This window comes from Coturnix japonica, chromosome 18 (genome assembly GCF_054131305.1).
Source record: "Coturnix japonica strain WE chromosome 18, WE-NBRP24, whole genome shotgun sequence".
NCBI lineage: Eukaryota > Metazoa > Chordata > Aves > Galliformes > Phasianidae > Coturnix > Coturnix japonica.
This window is the reverse complement of record NC_140680.1, coordinates 1,486,937-1,508,394: the sequence shown is the minus strand read 5'-3', so window position 1 is coordinate 1,508,394 and position 21,458 is coordinate 1,486,937. Positions and strand designations below refer to the sequence as shown.

General features: G+C 43.7%; 1 protein-coding gene across 5 annotated transcripts in view; it reads left to right on the top strand.

Annotated features, from left to right (window-relative positions):
• Positions 1-21,458, top strand: part of LOC107320035 (C-terminal-binding protein 2) — a 61,207-nt gene that overhangs the window by 36,548 nt on the left and 3,201 nt on the right. Inside the window, exons 1-10 of one of the 5 annotated variants that reach the window (XR_014935569.1) lie at positions 9,436-9,635; positions 10,256-10,410; positions 10,499-10,643; positions 13,755-13,961; positions 14,233-14,302; positions 14,551-14,765; positions 15,545-15,675; positions 15,833-15,960; positions 16,520-16,640; positions 17,693-21,255. Coding sequence is in view for 4 of the 5 variants with exons in the window: in XM_015875472.3 (XP_015730958.2) it covers positions 9,587-9,635; positions 10,256-10,410; positions 10,499-10,643; positions 13,755-13,961; positions 14,551-14,765; positions 15,545-15,675; positions 15,833-15,960; positions 16,520-16,640; positions 17,693-17,864 (1,323 nt within the window). In the remaining variant the exon portion in view is untranslated. Of the gene's footprint in view, positions 1-9,435; positions 9,636-9,669; positions 10,023-10,255; positions 10,411-10,498; positions 10,644-13,754; positions 13,962-14,232; positions 14,303-14,550; positions 14,766-15,544; positions 15,676-15,832; positions 15,961-16,519; positions 16,641-17,692; positions 21,256-21,458 lie in introns of those variants that run through there. The other 4 variants (XM_015875472.3, XM_085519080.1, XM_085519078.1 and 1 more) reach the window with 4 other exon arrangements.

Sequence of the window (21,458 nt, the reverse complement as noted above, 5' to 3'; positions counted from 1 at the left end):
GAGCTGTGCAGTCACACTCTTCATAGTCAAGAGAGCATTTGTTCCCCAGCAACTGGTTGGAGTGTGTCATCTCTGCACATGTATTTGTAATGGGATCTTATGACAGAAGAGCTAAAGGAAATGTTCAGTAATGTCATGGTCAAGTAGACACGAAGTTACTTTTGAACCAGAGCCAGTGTTATTATAAAAGCTGCATTCCCCTACTTCTGAGCCCTGATCCCAAGAAGATAGACTTCTGACTCCAGGAAAAAAACATTTCCTCAGCTTTTATTCTCAGAGGTAAATTATGCCCTTCCTGATTTGTGTTGAGACTGAAGAGGACAGCTATATGCAAGCTGATTGGGCATCAGATTTGCATTGCCCATTTCATAATTATTTCATCCTCAGGGATGTTGTGTGGTTTTGATGATTACACTGAAAATCATCAGTCAAAGAGAGCAAATGCTTTTACAGCAGTCGCAGGAACTCTCTCACTACCCTGGTACACTACGAGCAGCAAAACTAACACATCATCATAGTATCATAGTCTCGTGCAGGTTGGAAGGGACCTTAGAGATCATTGAGTCCAACCCCCCAGGATTCGAGCCTCCTGTGTAGCAGAGAGGCACTTTTTTCCTCTCCTCACCACCTTACCTTCCCTCTGGAATACAGCTGTACTTTGCTTCTCATTTTTGTTTCATCATTCATGAGTATGGAGGATCATCTCGTCTTTGCAGTGCAGATTACAATCCAACAGCCTCTAGTGGAAAATATTAACACCTAACCTCATGCAGAAGACATCTCAAACCACCCCAATAGAAATAATTTTACTTCCTGTATGCACATGAACACACATTATCTCAACTGTTTTTTTTTCTATGAACCAGCTGACATATTGTTAAGAAGTAGAAATGACTTTCCTAACATTTTGGTGGCATCTATTAGAATAAATAGATTCATATGGAGTGAACTCTGTAAAAATAAATCTTAGAGCCTACAACTTCATAGAAAAAAAGATATTACTGAAATTAGTTTACTGTTACATTGCAACTGAGAAATCAATATGCTGTTAACAGACTGCTAAACTGGGACATAGAGCAATGTCTACTCCAAGGTCATTCCATGAATCTCTATAAGAGTTCACCATAAAAGCTAAGAACTCTGAGCATTACTTCTTTCCTCTGAAGTGTCTATTTGCTTTTCACCTCAGTATAATAGATACTTACTCGCATTCACACCAACTTGTTACATCTTCAAAGCTCCAGCATGCTTTGGAGCAAAGGGGGATATCTGACTAGCTGCTGATTAATTAGAGAGAATGTCTATTCCAAGTACTGCATGTACCACACGTGCTTTATCCAAATGATTTTTATAGTACATTCTCTATTGTCTTTGTCTAATACTGCATTTTCTTTCTTCTTTCTACAAACAGCAACTCTGAAAACTGGAATGTTTCAGCTTTTCTAATACACTTGGCTCAGTATTGGATTGGAAAAATAAAAAAAAAAGCCTGGTGTGCTTCACCTTGGGTAAACAGGCTTTTGTATTATCTGTTTTGGGGCCCATAAAGGAATAGATGATGTTGATCCACTTTCACTCTAAGGCAGACAAATGCCTTCATGTGCATAGTCGTGAGGGTGGCTGACAATGTTGATGAACTTTATAACTATTTATAACTATTAACTCACAACTCTGACATACCACTTGCCTACCTGTTGCATTTGTGTTGAACAGTTCATAAAGAAACTTCCAGGAAGTCAGGATCAGAGCATGAACAAAGGCCTTTTGCTGCACTTCCTGTGGCAACAAGAACTTTGATGAGGGTTCTGATGGGAGTGATTGCATATTTCAGGTTGAACAGGGTAGTCCTGGTGGATGTCTAGTCATTGCAATAGCTGTACAACTCAGTTTTCACACTTCTCCACAGTTTACCCAAGAAAAATCCAGACAGACCTTTCTGATGTTCCTTGAAATTCATTAAAAAGATCTCAGTCTTCTCCATTTTGCTTTCAGCTTATGAAGAACTAGGCACAGTACAAGTTTTTTCCTCTATCAAGGTTTGGATACATCTATGCTAATTCTAATCATAGAATTCTAATCATTTGTGGAATGGGGAATCTGTTTACCATGCTGATGCCATTTTATCTGTTGTTCCTCTCTTTGGTGTCTGGAAAATCCCTGTGGTACCTGCAGGAGGATATCGTTTCACACTCATCTGTTTAAATCAACAGCAATGGACCTTTTTTTTTCTTTATTGGGGAGCCCTTTTGAACAAACCAAGAGCACAACATCTTAATTTCCTTCTGAGATGACTATATAGCACTGTACTAGAACATGCAGCAGTGATGTGCTAGCCATTTCTTCTCTGCATCTGGGACTGCCACTGCCAATGAAGAGTGAGACTGAGTAAACAAGTATTGTTTGTTCTGTATGCTGAGGTGCAGCGTCTGATGTATGGATTCAGATGTGAATGATCCAGATCATTTATTACAAGTTCTCACATCACTTACATACGTTCACAAGTTTCCTTTTTTTAGCTTTCCCACTCACCCCTACAACTTTCCCATCCACATTTATGTGGCAATGGAGTATTCTACAAACACTCCTTAACTCCTTAGCATGTGGGTGCTAATCCAGTCAGAGCTATGAGCCATTCCTTTCGCTTTTGCTCTTCTTTGTGTCCTTGGTTCTCATGCTGCTCTAACTAGTTTTGCTTGTTTTCCTACACCAAGGTACTTAGCGTACCTTATTTTATGTAGTACCAGTGTTCTGAAGGAGATGTACACTGGTGATTTCACTGCATTTTGCAAGATCTGATCACTGCAGTGCTTTTTGAGTCAGAGTTAGAGCATGCCACTTCACAATACAGAAGATGCTGAGACTCCAACAGCTGATTGTTTGTGAGGAGTGCTATCATGCTGGAGTACTACTGCAAGAGGCAGCACAGAGGAAGGCTGTGCAAATACTTCTCTGCCTGGGCTAATATTTACAGCGCCACACTCTGCTCTTTGCCGGACTGGTGACAGACAGCAGACACTCACAGCGCATATCAACATCTGTACACTACAGAAATATTAACCCAAAGTAAACAGTTCTGTAGAAGTTAATGTCTGTATTCATAGAAAACCAAACAAAAACCTCTTCCATTTCCTAGCATGAATGTTGGTTCCCTAAACAGCTCTGGCTACTCATGGTTGATTATGGTTCAGTCTTGACAGACAAAGCAGTTGCCTATAGTTTTCTGCCTCTGTACCTGTAATATTTGGCCACTTATGGCTCATATAGTTTAACTCTTTTGTTCCAACAAAGAAAACATTCAAATCTGCTCTTGTATTTTTGCCTCAGTATCATTCCCAGTGAGAATATCAGAGGCATTTAGGTGTGGATAAAGAGTCATATAACTCAACATATAGACTACATCTTCAGTAAAAATAATTGACCCCGACTTCCCACCAGGTGCCCAATCACTGCTTCAGGCAATGACTCAGCATTTCTGCTACAATGACAAAGCCAAACCCGTGCTGATAATGGGCAGATGACTTACGAAGTGGTCATGGCCACAGTTGGTGATGTGGGTGGTTCAGACTGGATACTATGAAAATTATTTTGGCCAGGAATCATAGAATCATCAGTGGCTCTTGCCTTATCCGTTGATGCAATTACATCATCAGAGAAGGTTGCTAGGTTGGTTGTATGGGAACTGTTGAGTCAGAGCCTGAAACACTGAGCACCAGGGGAAAGGACCAGGTTAGCCCTGGGAGCACAGGTGAAGGCAATTCAGCTGTGTGACCAGAAGGGCTGCACCTCTCTTAGACCTCATTTAAGGGCCGACTGGCACCAGGGAAAGGTCTCTTTCTGGAGATTTCTCTTTGGTGGAGTTTTCTCCTGCAAACCTTGTGTCATTTGATATGCATGAGTAGTCTTTTCTTTATAGCACCTTTCTGTTGTGCTAGTCCTTCTATCATTGCACTTCAGTTGTAACACCCTTTCTGTTGCATGGATCTGTCCAATTGCTACATTTGGTCAAGCAGGATTTGCTCTTGGTTGAGCTATACTGATTCTCCTATATGGTCTTCCTATCTTTCATGTGTTTTAGTATTGCTTCACAAAGGATCTGTTTTGCGATCTTCCCTGGCACAGAGGTGAGACTGACAGGTCAGTAGTTCCTAGGGTCATTCTTTTATACCCTTTTAGAAACTAAGTGTGATGTTTCCTCTTTTTCTAGCTACTAGGAACTTCACCCGATTGCCACAACTTTTCAAATAATATAGAGAGTGGCTTGGCACCTACATCAGCTAATTCCCTCCAGACTCTGGGATGCTTCTCATTGAAACCTATAGACTTCTGAATATGCACTTTTCTCAGGCAGTCATAAGCCTGATCTTTATTTACAGTGGGAGAGACTTTACTTCCCTGATCCTTTCCTACTAATCCAAGTATTTGAGGGCTGTGCGGTGAACAGTTATCAGGGAAGTTGGAGGCAAAAAAAGCTGGTTAAGTACCTCAGCTTTCATCTTGTCTGTTGTTACCAGCCTGTCTGTATCATTGACTAGTTGGGTTATGCTCTCTTGGACTTTCCCTTTCTGGTTGAGGTACCTGTAGAAGCCTTTCTTGCTTTTTGGCATCCATTGCTGAGTTCAGTTCAAGCTGGGTACTGGCTTTCCTGACCCCATCCCTACACAGCATAGCTGCCTCCTTATATTCTTCCCATGATACCTGTTTTCCCTGACCGCAAATTTTCTTCTTACTCTTCACTTTGTCCAGTAGGTGCAGTTCAGCTTTGTTAGTCTCTTGCCCGTCTTTCCTGACTTGCTACACCTGGGGATGGAGAGCTCTTGTGCCCTCATCAAAGATTGGTGAGCTCTGCTCCACACCCATGCCCATGAGGACAGTTTTCCAGTGTGCTTTGTTGATTAACTCCCCGGAGAGCTGGAAGTTAGCTTTCCTGAAGTTTAGCTTCCTAGTTTTACTCTTCACCTGTCTCATGTCCTTTTGAAGCATGAATTCAACCATAGCATGGTTGCTATGGCCCAGGCAGCCTTCAATCCTGATGTCATCAATCAGCTCATTTACATTGGTGAGCAACAGCTTCCATGTTGCATCCCCCCTGGTGGGGCTGTCATTTTCTTGACTCGAGAAGTTATCCTCATGCATTCCAGGAGCCTTCCAGATTGCCTGCAGCTTGCTGTGTTACTTTTCCAGCAGATCTCTGGGTGGCTGAAGTCCTTCAGCAGGGTGAGCACTTGTGATTGTGGAAATCTGTGGAGCTGGAGGTAGGAAGCCTCATCAACAGGCTCTGACTGACCTGGTGGCCTGTAGTAGATACCAATCATAAGACTCCTTTTGCTGCCTCAGTGTTTGTCACCCATAGGCATTTAACTTGCTTGTGACTTTTGTGCAAAAACAAAGTTGGTGCAGTGCTGGAGTAGGTTATCTGCAGATGTGTTGGAGATGCATTACTTAAACACTTTCAAAACTTGTACGAAAAGCTGTAGCAACTTTCTTTTGTGTTGGTGGTAGTACTGCCTTGAACAGATGTTGGACTAGAGACTATGAAGCCCTTCCCACTGGCTAGTCATGGCAGTGGTTAGAGTGCATGTGTCTAAGTGACAGACTCTAGTAATGAGCAGCTCTTAAGAAAACTTCTTTGTAAAAGGAAAGCTAAATTTTTTCAAGAGAGCAAAGGAGCTCCTTCTGAGAGCGCTGTTATACCACCTTACATCTCCTTTACTTTTCCAGAGACAAGAACATAGAACAAACAATTAACTTTAATAATGCCACACGTTGTCACAGCAGCTGCTTTCTTTCTCTTTCTCCCAGGTGAAGGTAAATTAACATACAGAACTGTGGATGTGGCAATGGCAAGACAGAACTAGGAAGACACTGTAATGCCCTAGGGGTAGCAGCTGTCCAGAGGCACATATATTGAATATTGTTACAGAAAAATAATGGGATCTAAATATTTTACTGTTTGTGTAGGTTGGCAAATTACTTAAACAGATGTGAGAAGAAGTGACAGAACATGTATTAAACTATTTTCCCTTGATTCCTTAGCAGCCCTGCTTCTGCTTTCCACAAGAAAATTGGCTGGGTTTCTATACGCATCAAACTATAAGACAGGACTTCCAAGCACCCTAGTAGGAAAGATCAGTGATAGCACCCTGCTGCCACCTTCATTGCCTTCAGCACAGTGAAAGGCAGCATTGGAGGTGGCAGTCTCCTGTGACTGGGCTTTATTTTCAGTACTCCCCCACATTTTCTTCTCTCTGCTTGTAAAACAAATGGGAATATGGCAGGGCAGCTGCACAGGATCTAATGTTTACTCTAAATCTTATCAACAGCATTAGGTACTTTAGAGTCTAACTGGAAAGGCCTAGGTATGAGCCACTCCCACATGGCAGGACTTTGGACTACAGCAGAGCTTCTGTGTCCATATGGCTCTGCCTTTTCTGACCCTGGTAACAAGGTTTCTGTGATTTCTAGTTTCTTTCTTTGCCCTTAAAAAACCCTCTCCTTCACAGTTTTCTTCCTTTCTCTCATATTCTTTTTAGGATCTGAGTATTTAATGGCCTTAAAAACTATCAGCAAGGTAATGTTGGCAGCCTAGGAGGATAACTTGCCATGCACACTATTCACAGGCCTTTAAAATAAGAATAATAATTCTACATAGAGGTGAAGGTCAGTCAGCATAAATGTAAGGGGAGAGACTGCATTGCATGTTCAACGTGGTCCCTAACACTAAGGCTGTTTAGCTAGTAGGTGAGAAGTTAAGATTCTACATGTAAGCCAAAGCTGTCCCTCTTACTTTTTGTTGCAATATGTAGGCAGTTTTTTCTTTTGTTCTTTAAAACAAAGCCGTGCTAAAAGGAAGCTGTGTCAGTTGCTGAGGCACCATCACAGGTATGCTCATGCTCCTGTTTTATAGCAGGCCAGGTACACTGTAGTTAAATGGAAGATACTCGAGTTAGATCCTTAGGGCCCTGTGCACTGGGAGGCCACGTGGTTGGGAAGGACAGATACCTGGAAGTAAAACATTAAATGAGTACTGAACCAAGAACCAAGTCTGCTTGATGAACATGTACACGGGGGTGTCTGTGCTGGAGTCTGTAGCCTAGTTAAAACCCTGTGGGGGAGAAGAAAACCCCATCATGCAGCATTAAGATAGCTCAGGAACACTAGATATTCTGCTGCACTCTGAAGTTTCTGTTTAGGCCATCTCTCAAGAAAGAGCTGTCTTTATTTCCTTTTTTTTTTTTCTTTTTTTTTTCTTTTTTTTTTTTCTTGAGGTGGGATATGCTGCAATAGCAGTTGGCTGCACCAGATAGTGAATATGGTCCTCAGTATTGTTGCGGGAGTGCCACCTGGTGGGTCCCTTCCCCACATGTGCACAGAAGCCCTGAGCCTTGCTGGGTGCATGGCGGGGGGGGGGGGGGGGGGGGGGGGGGGGTAGGCTTACCTGATAGTCACCTCAGCCTAGAGGTGCCTAACAGGGCTGCCTGGATAATACTATGAGGAACAATACTATGTTTACCTACTGTCTCCAGAGGATGCACATGAAACGTATTTTTTTTAATTTTTTCCTTACAAGCATGATCTTCAGACTCTGTTGCTCTCAGATGGAGTTTGTTGAATAAGATCTGATAAATTAATGTGGAACCATCTTCTGGGAGTAAAGCTTTCTTAAGGGTCATACTCTGCAACAAAGCAAGTATCAGCTGCAATATACAAGCACAGCAACTCTACTCCATAGCTCCACAGTGCCCATGTGTAGGCTGTCAGGCTGCTTCAGTCAACATTGTGTGAGCTAATTTTTGTGTACATCTGCACAGACACAGATGGAGCTGCTTCTAACCAGCATTCCACCTTGTCCTATTGCTACCAGACTTGTGTAAAAAGTCAGTCTTCCTCTAAGTACTGGAAGGCCGCAGTGAAGCGTCCTTGGAGCCTTCTCCAGACTGAACAAGCCATGCATCTTCAGTCTGTCATTGTAGGAGAGGTGCTCCAGCCCTCAGATCATCTTTGTGGCCCTCCTCTGGACCCTCTCCAACAGCTCCACATCTTTCTTATGCTGGGGGCTCCTAACCTGGATGCAGTACTCCGTGCGGGGCCTCACAATGGTTGAGTAGACAGAGACGATCCCCTCCCTTGCTCTGCTGCCACCCCTCTTTTGATGCAGCCCAGGATACTGTCGGCCTTCTGGTCTGCAAGCCCCTAAGTCCTTCTTGGCAGAGCTGCTCTCAGCAAGTTCTCCCGGTCTGTATATGTATCTGTGATTGCCCTGACCCAAGTGCTACACCTTGTACTTGGCTTTACTGAACTTCATTAGGCTTATGTGGGTCTGCCTTTTGAGCTTGTTTGGGTTGCTCTGGATAGCGGCCCTTATCAAATTGTCTGTCCTGTGGATGGTGTGGGGGAGGGAAGAATATTACTTTTTGGAAAAGAGTCAGTTCACTGGCTAAAAGACTGTGGGCAGGATAGAGGTGTGCTCTAAGAACACCGGCTTTGGTCAAGTGCTCTGTGTGGAGCAAAAATTATGCTTCCCGAAGGGTGTATGGTGACAGCTGGCATGGCACGGATTGCTGCATAGCATTTGTGCAGCTGGCCATCACTGCTGAGATGTGTGCGGGTTTTCTGGTGACTCCATGTTTTCCTCTGTAGCCTTTCCCTGAATGCTGAAGGCACACTGTGCTGGCAGTCCCTCCACATGCATCTGGGTCAGTATCTCTATGGATTTTAGCCTCCACCCTCAGCCTTCCTCCTCCTCTTTTTTTTTTTTTTTTTTTTTTGGTCCTTTTTAAAAGAGCTATTTAAAGAGTTATGAGATAACATGAACATGAATGCGAAATGGATATGGCCAGCGATTAGTTTCCAAATGTGGGGGACACGCACTTATGCAGTAGTGAGCAGCGCTCGAACCCTTTTCTGGCTTTTCTAGTGCTCTAAAGCACTCAGACCTTCCTCCTGGTGCTACCGGGGTACGAAGCACGGGGCAGCCCAACCACGCCGCCCCACAGGGAAAGATGTGTGGCCTTCGCCACCGCCATCGTCCTCCCAGCGGAGCCGAGGCGGTAGTACCGCTCTCTAGAGGCGCCCCTGACCCCGCCCGGCCCTTACCGGGCAGCGCCGCACGCCGCGCAGCCCACGGCCGGGGCGCGGGGCGGCCCTTCGCTACCTGCGAGGGTAGCCAGCCCCGACTCCCGGCAGGGCCCAGACGCGGCGGCTGTGCGGGAAGGGCGCTGATTCCCGGCTCGACGGCGGACGCCGCTCCCGCAGGGCTCGGGCGAATCAGGCCTTGACCGAACAGAAACAGGGCCCGAACGGTGAGCGGCCCCGGGCGGTGAGCAGGGCCAGGCGGTGAGCAGCCGCAGGTCTCAGCGCAGCGGCTACCGCCCCTCGGCCCCAGCCCGGCCCCCCGCCGCGCCGCAAAGGTTTGTGGGGCGGGGCGCGGTGTCGCGCGCGGACGGCAGGCGGAAGCGGAAGAGCGGGGCGCCCCGTCTGCGACGCTCCTGCGGCTGCTGCGCCGCGCGGCGGGGGGCTGCGGCCCGGCCCTTTGCTTTCCCGCCGGAGCCGGCGCGTTCCTCCACGGCGCGGAGCGTTGGCGCGGCCCATGGACCGGCACAAAGTGAAGCGGCAGCGGCTGGACCGGATCTGTGAAGGTGAGGCAGGCGGGCGCCCCTCTGCCGCGGCGCTGCCGCGTGGGCGGTCCTGCCCCGTACTGCGGCCGCCCCTGCGCGGCGGGGATCCGGCCTCGGCGCTCCCCGCCCCGCCGGGTCCCCCCCGGCCGCTTCCCGGCGCGCTCCTCCTGCGGCGCGGTGCTGTGCGGCGCCGGTGGTGCCTGGCTCTGAGCCTCAGGCGGCGGTTCTCCCGGCAAGGGGCGGCCGGGGTTGGCTGTCGGGTTGGCTGTCAGGGGCACCGGGAGCTCGGAGCTCCTTCTGCGCGCCTAAGAAGGGAACGGAACCGCTCCGTGGGATTGCCGGGCCGGAAGGAGGCGGTGTAACGCACACCGGGCCTGAGTCGGCTGCTATTGGTTTTAGGATTCTGGAGTAAGATGATGTGTTTGCGAGTATGTCGTTAATGTAACATTATGAATGACTGAGCTTCATTAAAAAAAAAAAAAAAAAAAAAAAAAAAGATTTGAATCAGTGACGGTATGGGAGTGTTATTCATTTTTCCTCTTAGATTCATTTCCTAGTTGCTGAGGGACTTCTTGGACCTCAGATGAGGGCTCCAGAGTTCTTACCTTTCATGTAACCACTCCTGTTGACTTTCTTACTAGGCATAAGACCTCCTGCTGTGAATGGCCCAATGCCATCACGGCCACTGGTCGCGCTCCTAGATGGAAGAGATTGCACTGTGGAGATGCCCATCCTGAAGGATGTTGCTACAGTTGCATTTTGTGATGCTCAGTCAACTCAGGAAATCCATGAGAAGGTGGGGAAGAAAATGTGAGAGTATTTAAACATAAATCTCTGTCTCTTTGAGTACGGGAGCAGAAACTGATTTGGACTTTCTCTTGTAGGTGCTGAATGAGGCAGTAGGAGCTCTGATGTATCACACCATTACTCTGTCTCGTCAGGATCTGGAGAAATTCAAAGCCCTCAGGGTCATTGTGCGTATTGGCAGTGGCTATGACAATGTTGACATCAAATCTGCTGCAGAATTAGGTATGATGATGCCATGTGGGCTCTTTTTTAATCAGGATTGAGTGAGGAGTGTAACGCTGTATGTTTTTTTCTGCCTTTATAACTGAATATGTTTGTAAACCTTTACACGAGAAGATTTGGAGCTGTTTAGTGGGAGCTCCCATGGAGCTGCATATTTAGGTTGCAGGAAACGTCTGAGCTGTTAGGTGGCCTGAAAGGAAGGTTCTCAGATCTCAAACTTTTCTGCTGTAGAGGTGGGTTCTTTGAAACTGTCTGGAGTTCAGGAATTTGACATACAATGTCTGCATAACTTCTCAGAGTTTTGGATTGGTAGTGGGAAAGTGATTGTGCAATCTGAAAGCAGCCTTCAAGTGCTGATGCAGGGTAAGCTCATTGTAGATGCTAGTTTAGTGTGTGTTTTTTTTTAATGTTTTTATAGCAGGTAGATTTTTATATAACATTTTATGGGTTACTTAAGAACTTTGGAGTTTAGGCATGGGAAGAGCCTCAGTATCAGGCGACATAAGTGGCTATTTGTTTGTATGGGAAATTGGTAATCACAGCCTGAACCTCTGATTAATCAGCTGAAGTGAGTGTTCTGCAGCTGTGGGAGCACAGGTGAGAGTAATTTAGCTGTGCTCCTGGAAGGGCTGGACCTCGACTCCACCTCCTCTAGACCTCATTTAAGGGCTGACCACCACTAAAGCAGTATCTTTTAGAGATTGCTCCCTGGTGGAGATTGTCTCAGTGTTTCCCAGCAGACTGAAGGCTTCCATACAGGTGAGGTTTTCCTGTAAATAACCTTTTGGATATTTACTGCCATCTTTATATTATTGTCACTGTACGTTGTTACCGAAGGTATGGTAGTGTGGCTTTTGAACTTTGTAGTTTCCTTAGGGAGATGGATCAGCCAAGAATCCCTTACCTTCTTTTTTGAGGCTGTTTCAGTGTTTTGAAAGCTTTCTTAATACAAGTAAAATTAAGCTTAAACTAAGTGCAAGTGTTTATATATAAAATTGCAATAGGCTATTCAGTTCCAGGGTCTGTAGGAACAGATGAATTGTAAATAAATGAAGAATGCAAGTTTGTCTAGTGCCTGATTGAAGCCTAAAGAATGTTTTCCTTTGAACTGCTTGGATAAGATTGCTGATTTCCTTGCAGGGTATCTGCCTCTTACCCAGCCATTACTCTTCAGGGCTGTGTTCCAAACCTAGTCCTTTCCTGGGTTTCTAGTGTTACCATGCATGTTTTTGATTCAGATTCAAAGCTTTCCTTTCTCATTCTGCACTGAACCAAAGCAGGCATAATTCTTTTCACCATCAAATTGCTTCTTGCCATTTTTGCTTTGGACAGCTAGTGTGATGCTTCTTACTCATAGCCAGATTTCTTTCTAGTGGACAACTCATGATTATTTCCATGCTTAGCCAGTCCCTTTAATTCATTCTGCGGTATGATGCTGTTTCTAACATGTTCCCAATTCTTTGATTTGTCCGAAGGGTTGTATATGTACTTTCTTCCACTCAAATATCGTATTGCATATAAACACAAATATGTGCCTTGTTATGTAAGAGAGGAATGCATGTGGCTTTTCTGAAGATGAATGAGCTGGTAACTAGTGAAATTAAAAGAAGTTTGTTGGGTTTTCCTGTCTTCTCTATTCATCACTTCCAAACACAATGTGTGGCATTGTGACACAATTATAAAGTGCTTGATAGATAAAAGAAGTTGTATCTGGGCTTGTGTATGGCTTTTGCTTTCCTAATTGGCTAGGAATGAAACTGTGATCTGAAGTTAGTTGAACATCTCCTGTGATGCACTGTTGAATTTCCAACCATTACCTAAATTTTGCCCCTAATTTTTAGATAGCTGGTGAACTTCTGAGGAGAAAAAGTTTGCTTGTTTTGACAAGTGGCTAGGGTCACAGTTCAGAATAGGCCCCTTTATTTTAATCAAGTTATTTTTGTTTCTTGACTGCTAAAAATTTTGTCAGATTAAAAAAAAAAATCTCTTAAAAAGAGGTATTACCCCTACTGGGGAGCAGAAGGCTGTTGAATGAAGGATGGTAGCAGTGAAGCAGTATTCTGCCTGCCTATTTGTGACTTTTGTTTTGTTTTCTTGGTGGGAGGGGCAGTTTGTTCAGGAACGATGGGGTTTTGTTACAATGCTCTGATGTCTTTCTGTTTTTCTGACTTTAATCTGTGTTTCCAGCGCCTTAACTCTATTGGTGTGCATTTACCCAATGGCTCTAGCCTTTGTTTTATGATCCCTTCTGGCTCCATGTTTTTCTGGAGCATGATTATTACATGTCATTATTTTTAAATGTAATTTCAAACCTTTGTGATTTTTCTCTACAGTTAATAAATTAATTAGTATTGCTCCTGCAGAAGCTGGTAGTTGCAGTCAGCATCTGGTCACTGAGGCATGAAAGAGCTTAACCATCTGTCACCTTAATTCTTCTACAGTCTATCCAAGAGTATCTCTGGAATGAGTGTATCTTTCAATATAGACCTTACAAAGTTTTCTTGTGTCACTGGTGTGATCTAGTTGCCCTCATTTCAGCCTGGTGTTTTTTTTTTATTGTTTTTTTTTTTTTGGTTTGGTTTGGTTTGGTTTTGTTTCTATTTATTTATTTTAGCTGGTTAGGGTGTCAAATTAATATCTGTATGTAAGGAAGGGATGATATTTCTTTTGGGTTAAAAAGCTGTCTGGTCCTGTTTACGTTGCTGTAGAACTACTTTTTGAATTGAATTCTGCATATCATAGAATCACAAGGTTGGAAAGGTCCTACAAGGTCATCCAGTCCAACCATCCTCCCATTACCATTGCTACCACAAGCCACTTAACCATCTCTCGTAGCTCCTCATCTGGGCACCTCTTGAACATTGCCAGGGACGGAGACTCCACCACCTACCTGGGCAGCCATTCCAGTGCCTGACCACTCTCTGAGAGAAAAAGTTCCTCCTTATGTCCAGTCTAAACCTCCTCTGGTACAACTTGGGACCATTTCCTCGGGTCCTGTTCTTGGTAGTAGTTCTGGAGCACCAAATTATGTTTCAGTACTTCTGCCTGGGGAGTTGTATTTTGGTTTAGTGTTGTGATGATAAAAATCTCATGAATTCTATGGCTTTGTAGGCATTGCAGTTTGCAACATCCCTTCCTCCTCAGTTGAGGAAACTGCTGACTCCACCCTCTGCCACATCTTGAACCTCTATCGACGTGTTACTTGGCTACATCAGGCTATGCGGGAGGGGAATCGAGCCTCAAGTGTAGAGCAGATTCGAGAAGTGGCTGGAGGTGCTGTGCGTATCCGTGGGGAGACTTTGGGCATCATTGGACTCGGTAAGTGATGGGGATCTTTGGACTGAGAAGTAAACTGAACGTCTTTGGGAACTAAAGGAGTCACAGACTGGAGAGGGAAAAAAAAAGATGATTCTACATCTGTTCATTGTGAAACACACTGACTCATAAGAAATGCTAGTGCCCTATTCTGTGATGATGAACATCTTGAAGAGTTGAGTATATGTCATGGGTTTGGGAATTTTTTTTCCTGATTGTTAGAATTGGAATTTTCAGGCAGCTATTCTCAGTGATTTTTTCCCTTATATACTAGGCTCTCTATCAGTAACACAGCTGCCTGGAAGCTTCCATTTCCTTCAAGTTTTTACTGCCTCTGAATCAAGGTACAGGCTTGATTTGAAAAAACAGAGCTTCTTTTAGGCTATTGCATGGGGAAGAGCTAGAATTAGCCACATGGGATCAACACTGAATTGCCTACTGTAGGTTGCTATGGCAATCCAGGAATGTCCAGGGCTGCATTACCTTGGGCCTTGGTGGTAAACTCCAGTGTAGGCTCCCAGTCTACCCCAGTATCTTGTCTTTAAAGTTTGTATTACCTTTCCCTGATGATTGTGGGTTTTCTTTTGTGAAGGCCGAGTTGGACAGGCAGTGGCTCTGCGAGCCAAGTCCTTTGGCTTCAACGTGATTTTCTATGATCCCTATCTGCCGGATGGAGTGGAGCGATCCTTGGGTTTACAACGAGTAGGAACCCTGCAGGATCTACTAATGCACAGCGATTGCATCACATTGCACTGCAGCCTGAATGAACATAACCATCACCTCATCAATGACTTCACTATTAAACAGGTGCAGCAGGAGCTTGATTTCCTCCACAGAACACTGTGGAAATGAATGCAAACAGAAACTGCTGCTTTCACAGAGGCTGAGAGCGTGTGAATCCTGCTGCCTCTACCGTGTGCCTCCTGCTGCCTTTGGAGGCTGGGAGCATGTGGATCTGGGTGCCTGTGCTTTGTGCTTATAGAATTTCTTGTTAAGAGAAAAATAGGGCTCTCTTTTCTTGCCAAGTAATCTGTTAAGAATTATTATTAAGAATGTTTTAAGTGATTAAATAATTACAAATTACCTTTAAAATTCATAACTGGCTTTACTGGTTACAGCCAGATCTGGTGTGGCTGGGACTGTGAGCTTCTTTACACTGCTCTGCCGAGGTCTTTCTGCCCAAGCCCGCTGCAAAGCCAGTCTTGGGCTCTACTCCAGTAGTTTGTGAATGCTTTACTATGCTTTCGTGAGAGACACCTGGATAGAACAGTCCAGTTTTGTATAGCTGTGTACTTGATTTGTGTCCTCTTTCTTCTTTAAAATAGTAGGATGAATACAGAGTGCAAAACTTGAGAGTTCCACTTTTGCCCTTATTGTCTGGTGGTCTTTGTTCATTTTAAAGGCAAATTTCTCAAGCATCGCTTGCAGGCAGTTCCCCTGTTGTTAGCTTTGCAGTGAGAGCACTCCTAGTTCATCCGGGCCTCATCACTGCAGGCTGCTGCTCATTTCCAGTAGACTTCCCAAGATTCACTTTTTTCCCCTGAAAAGTCTCTTTATCAACGCACTTAATGTTTTTCTTCTTCCAGATGCGCCAGGGATGCTTCTTAGTGAACACAGCCCGGGGAGGTCTGGTCGATGAGAAAGCCTTAGCACAAGCCTTGAAAGAGGGGAGAATCAGAGGAACGGCACTGGATGTACATGAATCTGAGCCTTTCAGGTAAAGCCGTGCTTGCATACCTGTGTTATCCCTTGATTCTTGCACTGGCTAATTCTTTTTTAATTTAAATTACAGTGATACTTGGGAGGACAGGTGGGTTTATCACTTCTGGAGAGAAACCCTTTTTTTTTTTTTTTTCCCCCCCATCCCCCCACAGCTTTGCTCAGGGGCCCTTAAAAGATGCACCCAATGTGATCTGCACCCCACACACTGCCTGGTACAGTGAGCAGGCTTCCATTGAATCCAGAGAAGATGCAGCTAAAGAGATCCGTAGAGCTATTACAGGTAATGAGGAAGACTGTGCGCTCTGTAGCTGCTGATGGATGTTTAGGTGCCTTTTTGTTAGTTCACTGCAAGGGTTATGGATTTGGAGCTGCTAATTGTTCTGTAAATATTAGGCTTGTTAACTAGTTTCTGGAACTGGAATGTGAGTTGATAGTTGTCTCTTTGCCTTTTGAGAATCTAGTAACTAATGCTGGAGTGGCACTTTCCTTCCTTTGGAAGGCATAAGAGTCACAGTCTTTTACTTACTACATTTTCTAAATTCTTTGCAATAATTCCTTTGACAGTTAATTTGTACACTTTTTTTTGGAGTAGCACATGTTGTCTCTTAGGGAAAGTAAGCCTTGGCAATTGCAGTTTATGTGGCCAGTGATTTCCCCAAGGTCACAGAAGTGGTAAGGAATGATTGGTTTCCTGTGCTGGGCAAGGTAAACTCTGAGCATCCTTATCATATGGGAGTAGATGGAAAAGACACTGAACGTTTCCTTCATACTTCTCTTCTGTTCATCTCCTGTTTTTATTTGTTTGTTTGTTTTGTTTTTCATTCTTGGTGTTCCCACAGGTCATATTCCTGATGCTTTGAGGAACTGTGTTAATAAGGAATATTTGCTGTTGGCAGCTCAGTGGTCTGGTATTGATCCTGCAGCTGTTCACCCAGAACTCAATGGAGCTGCAGCGTACAGGTGAGATACATAGGTTGTCTGAGTTATTGCTTCCAAACATATCTTTCTGCTGCAGTAGGTCAGTCATCACTGTTGGGGTTTGAGAATTGCTTGTACCTGCAAGCAGGTGTGCTTTTGTGCCTTTTTACAGTGTAAATGAGCTTTTTGCAGAAACCAAACAGCAACGCTCCTGAGACCATTCTAGGATTTAACATTTTCCTGAATATGCTCAGTTCCAGCTGGGTGCTGATTAATTTTTCCAAACTCTTGCAAGACCTTTCCAATAGATATAAAAAAGCCAGCTGGATGCCTGAAAAGTGGTCTGGATCTTAACATGCATCAGGTGTGTGTATTGCTGTGGCTGTATAAATAAAACATGGTTCTTACCTGTATCACAGATGAGGCCTTTTAAAAAACAAAACAAAAACATCATCCAGTAGTTTAAGTCAGTGGCCTCAATGGGTTATATTCCAGGCTGTTACAGACCTAAGTGATTGTGGATAGCTTGTCTTCCATCTTTTTTTCCTGTCTGTAAAATAGGAAATATATTCTCTTCCTTTCTGAGATATCTGCAGATATTCTGATGTATTTATGGAGAAGATATAAGGAGGCCACATGGAAGTAAAGGGTTCATTAGCAATTCACAGGTGTCTTTACTATTTTTCATCTTATTTTGACTGTTTTTCTAGTCTGGCTCTTTACTTTTCTGTGTAGGAGCCCAGTGAAGGATAGCTGGTAGACTGCATTCTTTCTGTTGGAGAGGCCAGCTCTTCAGGCTACCTACACACTGTGACTCATGCTATTTCCCACTGGTTACAAATTTTGCACCTGTCTTCCAAATGCTTAGTACCTGACTTAGAAGTGCCTCTGTCTGTCTGAGAACAAATGTAATTTGGTAATGAGTGGTAACTGCTACTCTTCAGCTCTGGAGACTTTCTCTGCATTCTGTTTCGGAGCAGCTCTGCTGAAAAGAGGGATCTGTATTCAGCAGTTGCCTGAGGGCACACACATCTCTTTTCCCCTTGCATAACTGCTAGACCAGCATGTAACTTGTATGTTTCTATTGGTTTCAGGTTTCCTCCAGGAGTAGTGGGAGTAACCACTCCTGGGCTACCAGAACCACCAGTAGTGGAAGGGATTGTAGCTCATGGGATCCCTTCTGTTTCCCACTCTGCACCGCGTACCCCTTCCCCAGGAGAGACAAGCAAACTGGATGCAGACAGAGAGATTCCTGCTGATCAGTAGCAGCATCTTTATCTTCTCTTCTCTGGCAGCAGGAAAAACAAACAAACAAAAAGAATCTTCTGCTAGGACTTCCTTTAACACCCTGCAGAGACCATTTCCTGTTAATGCAGGACAGGACAGTGCATTTCATTACTGGCAAACTTTAGGTCTTGCATTTATTTTTGTAATCCTTTTAGTTATAGTCTCTTGGTGAATCTTTCTCCTTCTCTGGGGTAGGACGGTAGTGACCTTACCTCCCCTTAGAAATACTTGGTTTAACCAGTGTTTTTTTCCTATATGTCTGCCTCAGTTGTCTGTGACAGGGAACTGTTCTAGTGCACTTGAATATAGAAGAGGTAATGCTGCCTGATCAGGGATGGCCTTTAGTGTTCCTAACCACAGACTTCAGGACACGTTTTTCAGTTGTAGCAGTGTAAATTCCTTTTGGCTGTACCTCTCAAAGTGTAGACATGGGGAATACCAGAAAAAGACTAATAAATTGGAGAAGTTGTGACTTGTCTGTATTATGCTGTCAGTAAAATGCAACTTCAGCTCTGTGCATTACCTTGCTTGTTTTAATTAATTTTTACGAATTAATCTGTAAGAACGGACAGCACAAGCAGTGCTTGTTCGTGACTGTAAGTTTTGTCTATGCAGTACTAGGCCTGAAGATAAAAATAACAGTTTCAAAGTCAGCCTTGTAAATAATTTGAAATTAATTTAAAAAGTCATCAAATGTGTTCCAGTGGCCACTGTGTTTGCAAGGCTTCAAAAACAATTTACCTATGTGAATGTACCTCAGAGAAGATGAGAAAATGCAGAAATAGGAAAAAATTGCACTGGGAGACAGCAAGTAGCAATAATTTGCAGCTGCGGTTTCTGGTTCCTTGCACATGTGTACCTCAGTCTAATGATGCTGTTTATTTGCAGTGTATATGATGTTAAAATTGCTCTACAGAACTGCACCAATAAGAAGCAACATAGTAGTGCTAGTGACACTAGTCTCTGTTGATGGAGAAAGCTTTTAAGGCTTGACCAAATTAGTCTAGTTAGTATAGCTCTGCTAGCATATGTTGCATTTTCAGTAGAGGACAGAGTAAAATTGAGGTTTGTTTTTTTTTTTTCAGTATCACAATGCTTATTCATGTAGGATAAAGGCTCTTTGCATAGGCTTATTCATACAAAGGAGAAGAGAACGCAATTATGTTATCACCTGAAGCCAAGGCAAAATTGTTCCTCTGAAGCTTTTTCCTGTTTCTCTGTCCCAAACAGTTGATTCACTTCTTTGAGAGGGGGGTGGAGCCTTCAGCAAAACAGATTCCCCAGGAGGTTTTCCTTAATTCTAAATATTCATCTTGTTATACGAGGTGCTATATAGGAGGCATACCTTATGTGTGGTTTTATTTGCCTTGCTTGATTCCTTTTGTATACCTGTGACTGGGAGCTGAATAGATGGGAACAGATTGGAAATACACTTTGAGGAGTGGAAAAAAATAATCTATTTAGGCTGTTTGCAGTTCAAGAAGTTGAGCAAAGCTTTCAGAGTAGCAAAGGTTTCAGGCTCTTCTCTGTTTTTATGTTATTGTCCAACACTGTGTTTATATAATAGCTTACTATTGATACGGTGAAATGATTCATTCCTTTCCCCGTATGTGCCCGCCTGTCTGCATTGCCACTGTCCCTCCAACCACACAAAAACAACAACAAAACTTTGGCAATTCAAGAAAGAAAAATAGACAAGATGTAAGCTTCAGGTGTAACTTTGCAGATCTAACTGTTTCTATCTGTTCAGCATTAGCAAGATATCATTTAGTGTTGAGTGTCTTCTTTTTGATAAGGTATTTGTGTTAGTGAAGGTTGGCTTCTGTTTTTCATGGATGATGCTGATCCTAATTAAAATCCATATACCTCCTTGGCTGCTCAGGTTTACCAGGTCAGACTGGGATTGGTGTTAAGTGCAAGTTACAGGAAAATTCTTTTGAATGAAAACTTAGAGCTCAGAAGCACTTCAGTTTGAGCCGTACCTAAAATAACCAGCAGTTTTTTTCTGATTTCTTTAATTTTTAGGTAACCTACAGTTTGCAAACTGTTAACTCAGAAAGCTGTTCTTCTGACAGATGGATTGGGGGGGGGGGGGGGGGGGGTGGAATCTTTCATTCAGGGATTGAGCTGATCTATTACTGCATTAGGGAAGCAGTCTGTCCATACATACTATACATACTGTTTCCTTATTTGCTCTTAAAAATTCCTACTCTGCATAGAGGTTCATGTCTGCAGATTATTTTATGGTATGGTGCTTCTAGGTATGACTTTTGTGAGTATGGATAATCAGAGTATATTCATCTTCCCCATTTCAGAGCACAATGCAAGGTAGATGTTTTTCATTAAAGGCAGCATATCTATCTATATTTCAGATCAGTCAGGCAGCTTTGTGCACTCTGAAGAAGAGTGGGAAGATCTCATTTAGGGGACGTTTTGAGTTTCTTGTTTTCTTTTTATTTGGTGACTAGTAAATGTAGGAGTGGCTAATTGATGTTGTAAGAAATACTTTGTTATGGGTACTGAGGAGTTAAAGCTGACAGCACCAGTGATTGTATTTGTGAATCTAGGCGTCCCTTCTCTTTTACGGGTGGAACGTGACAGCGACAGTGGCTCTGCTTTATCCAACACCATGCAGAGTGATTGGATATGAAGGTGTTTCCCTTGATGAGAGCCTTAGCAGAAAATGCTGACATAAAAACTGAACAGAACCTTGACTGTGACTTCAGTAAAGGGCTCTCTTTGTGCCTGTAGAATTACTCTGCTTATATGCCATTTGTACCTCTGTGTGTAGACTGAAGTTGCCATCACCAGACCAAAGGCTGTTCTGAACAGACAGCTCATAGAAAAAAATGAACAGTACTGAAGTATACTGTGGTCTTCTCCATCCCATGAGTGCCAAGTCCTTTCAACAGCACCCTCTCATGTGTGATAAACTGACTCACAGCTCCTCCTCTTAACTTTAGTGCAGTATACAGAAGTGGAAGGATTTTTTTTTTCCATCTTAAAATCCCTTCCTTCAGAACTAGTGCAGAGCTTTATTCCCAAAGAACAGAAGTTTCCTAGGGTGAGGCAGGAGTTCCCTACCTTCACTAACCTGCTTACAGGAGGTGCTTATACTGTCCCGAGGTAGATTCTGTTTGTCGGGGTCACTGCTGCTGACCAGCTTTTTTTATAGAGGACTCAAGAGTTTCAGAAATATATTTTTGTAGACAATAAATAAACTGTGAAACGTTGAAATAAAGCATGTAAAACAAAAGCTTTTACAGCACTGTCCTCTGTACGGATGTTTCTCTCACTCCAGTTCTCTCCTTACTTATTAGATAATGTTTGATTACTTATTGGATATATTTTAATAAACTTCTCCAAAGAATGTGGCTGCTGTCTGTGGAAGTGGTGGCCTGAAATACAGCGTACATTGGAGGGGGTTGAGGTGGTGTAAAATAAAAACAAAGCAAAACAAAAAACCCAAGCATGTACATGTCATTGTTTTCATCAGTCCCGCTTTTCTCACAGTAGAAGTGGTGGATTTCCCACAGTAACTCCCTAGATCCCAATGGTGAATGACTTTCTTAG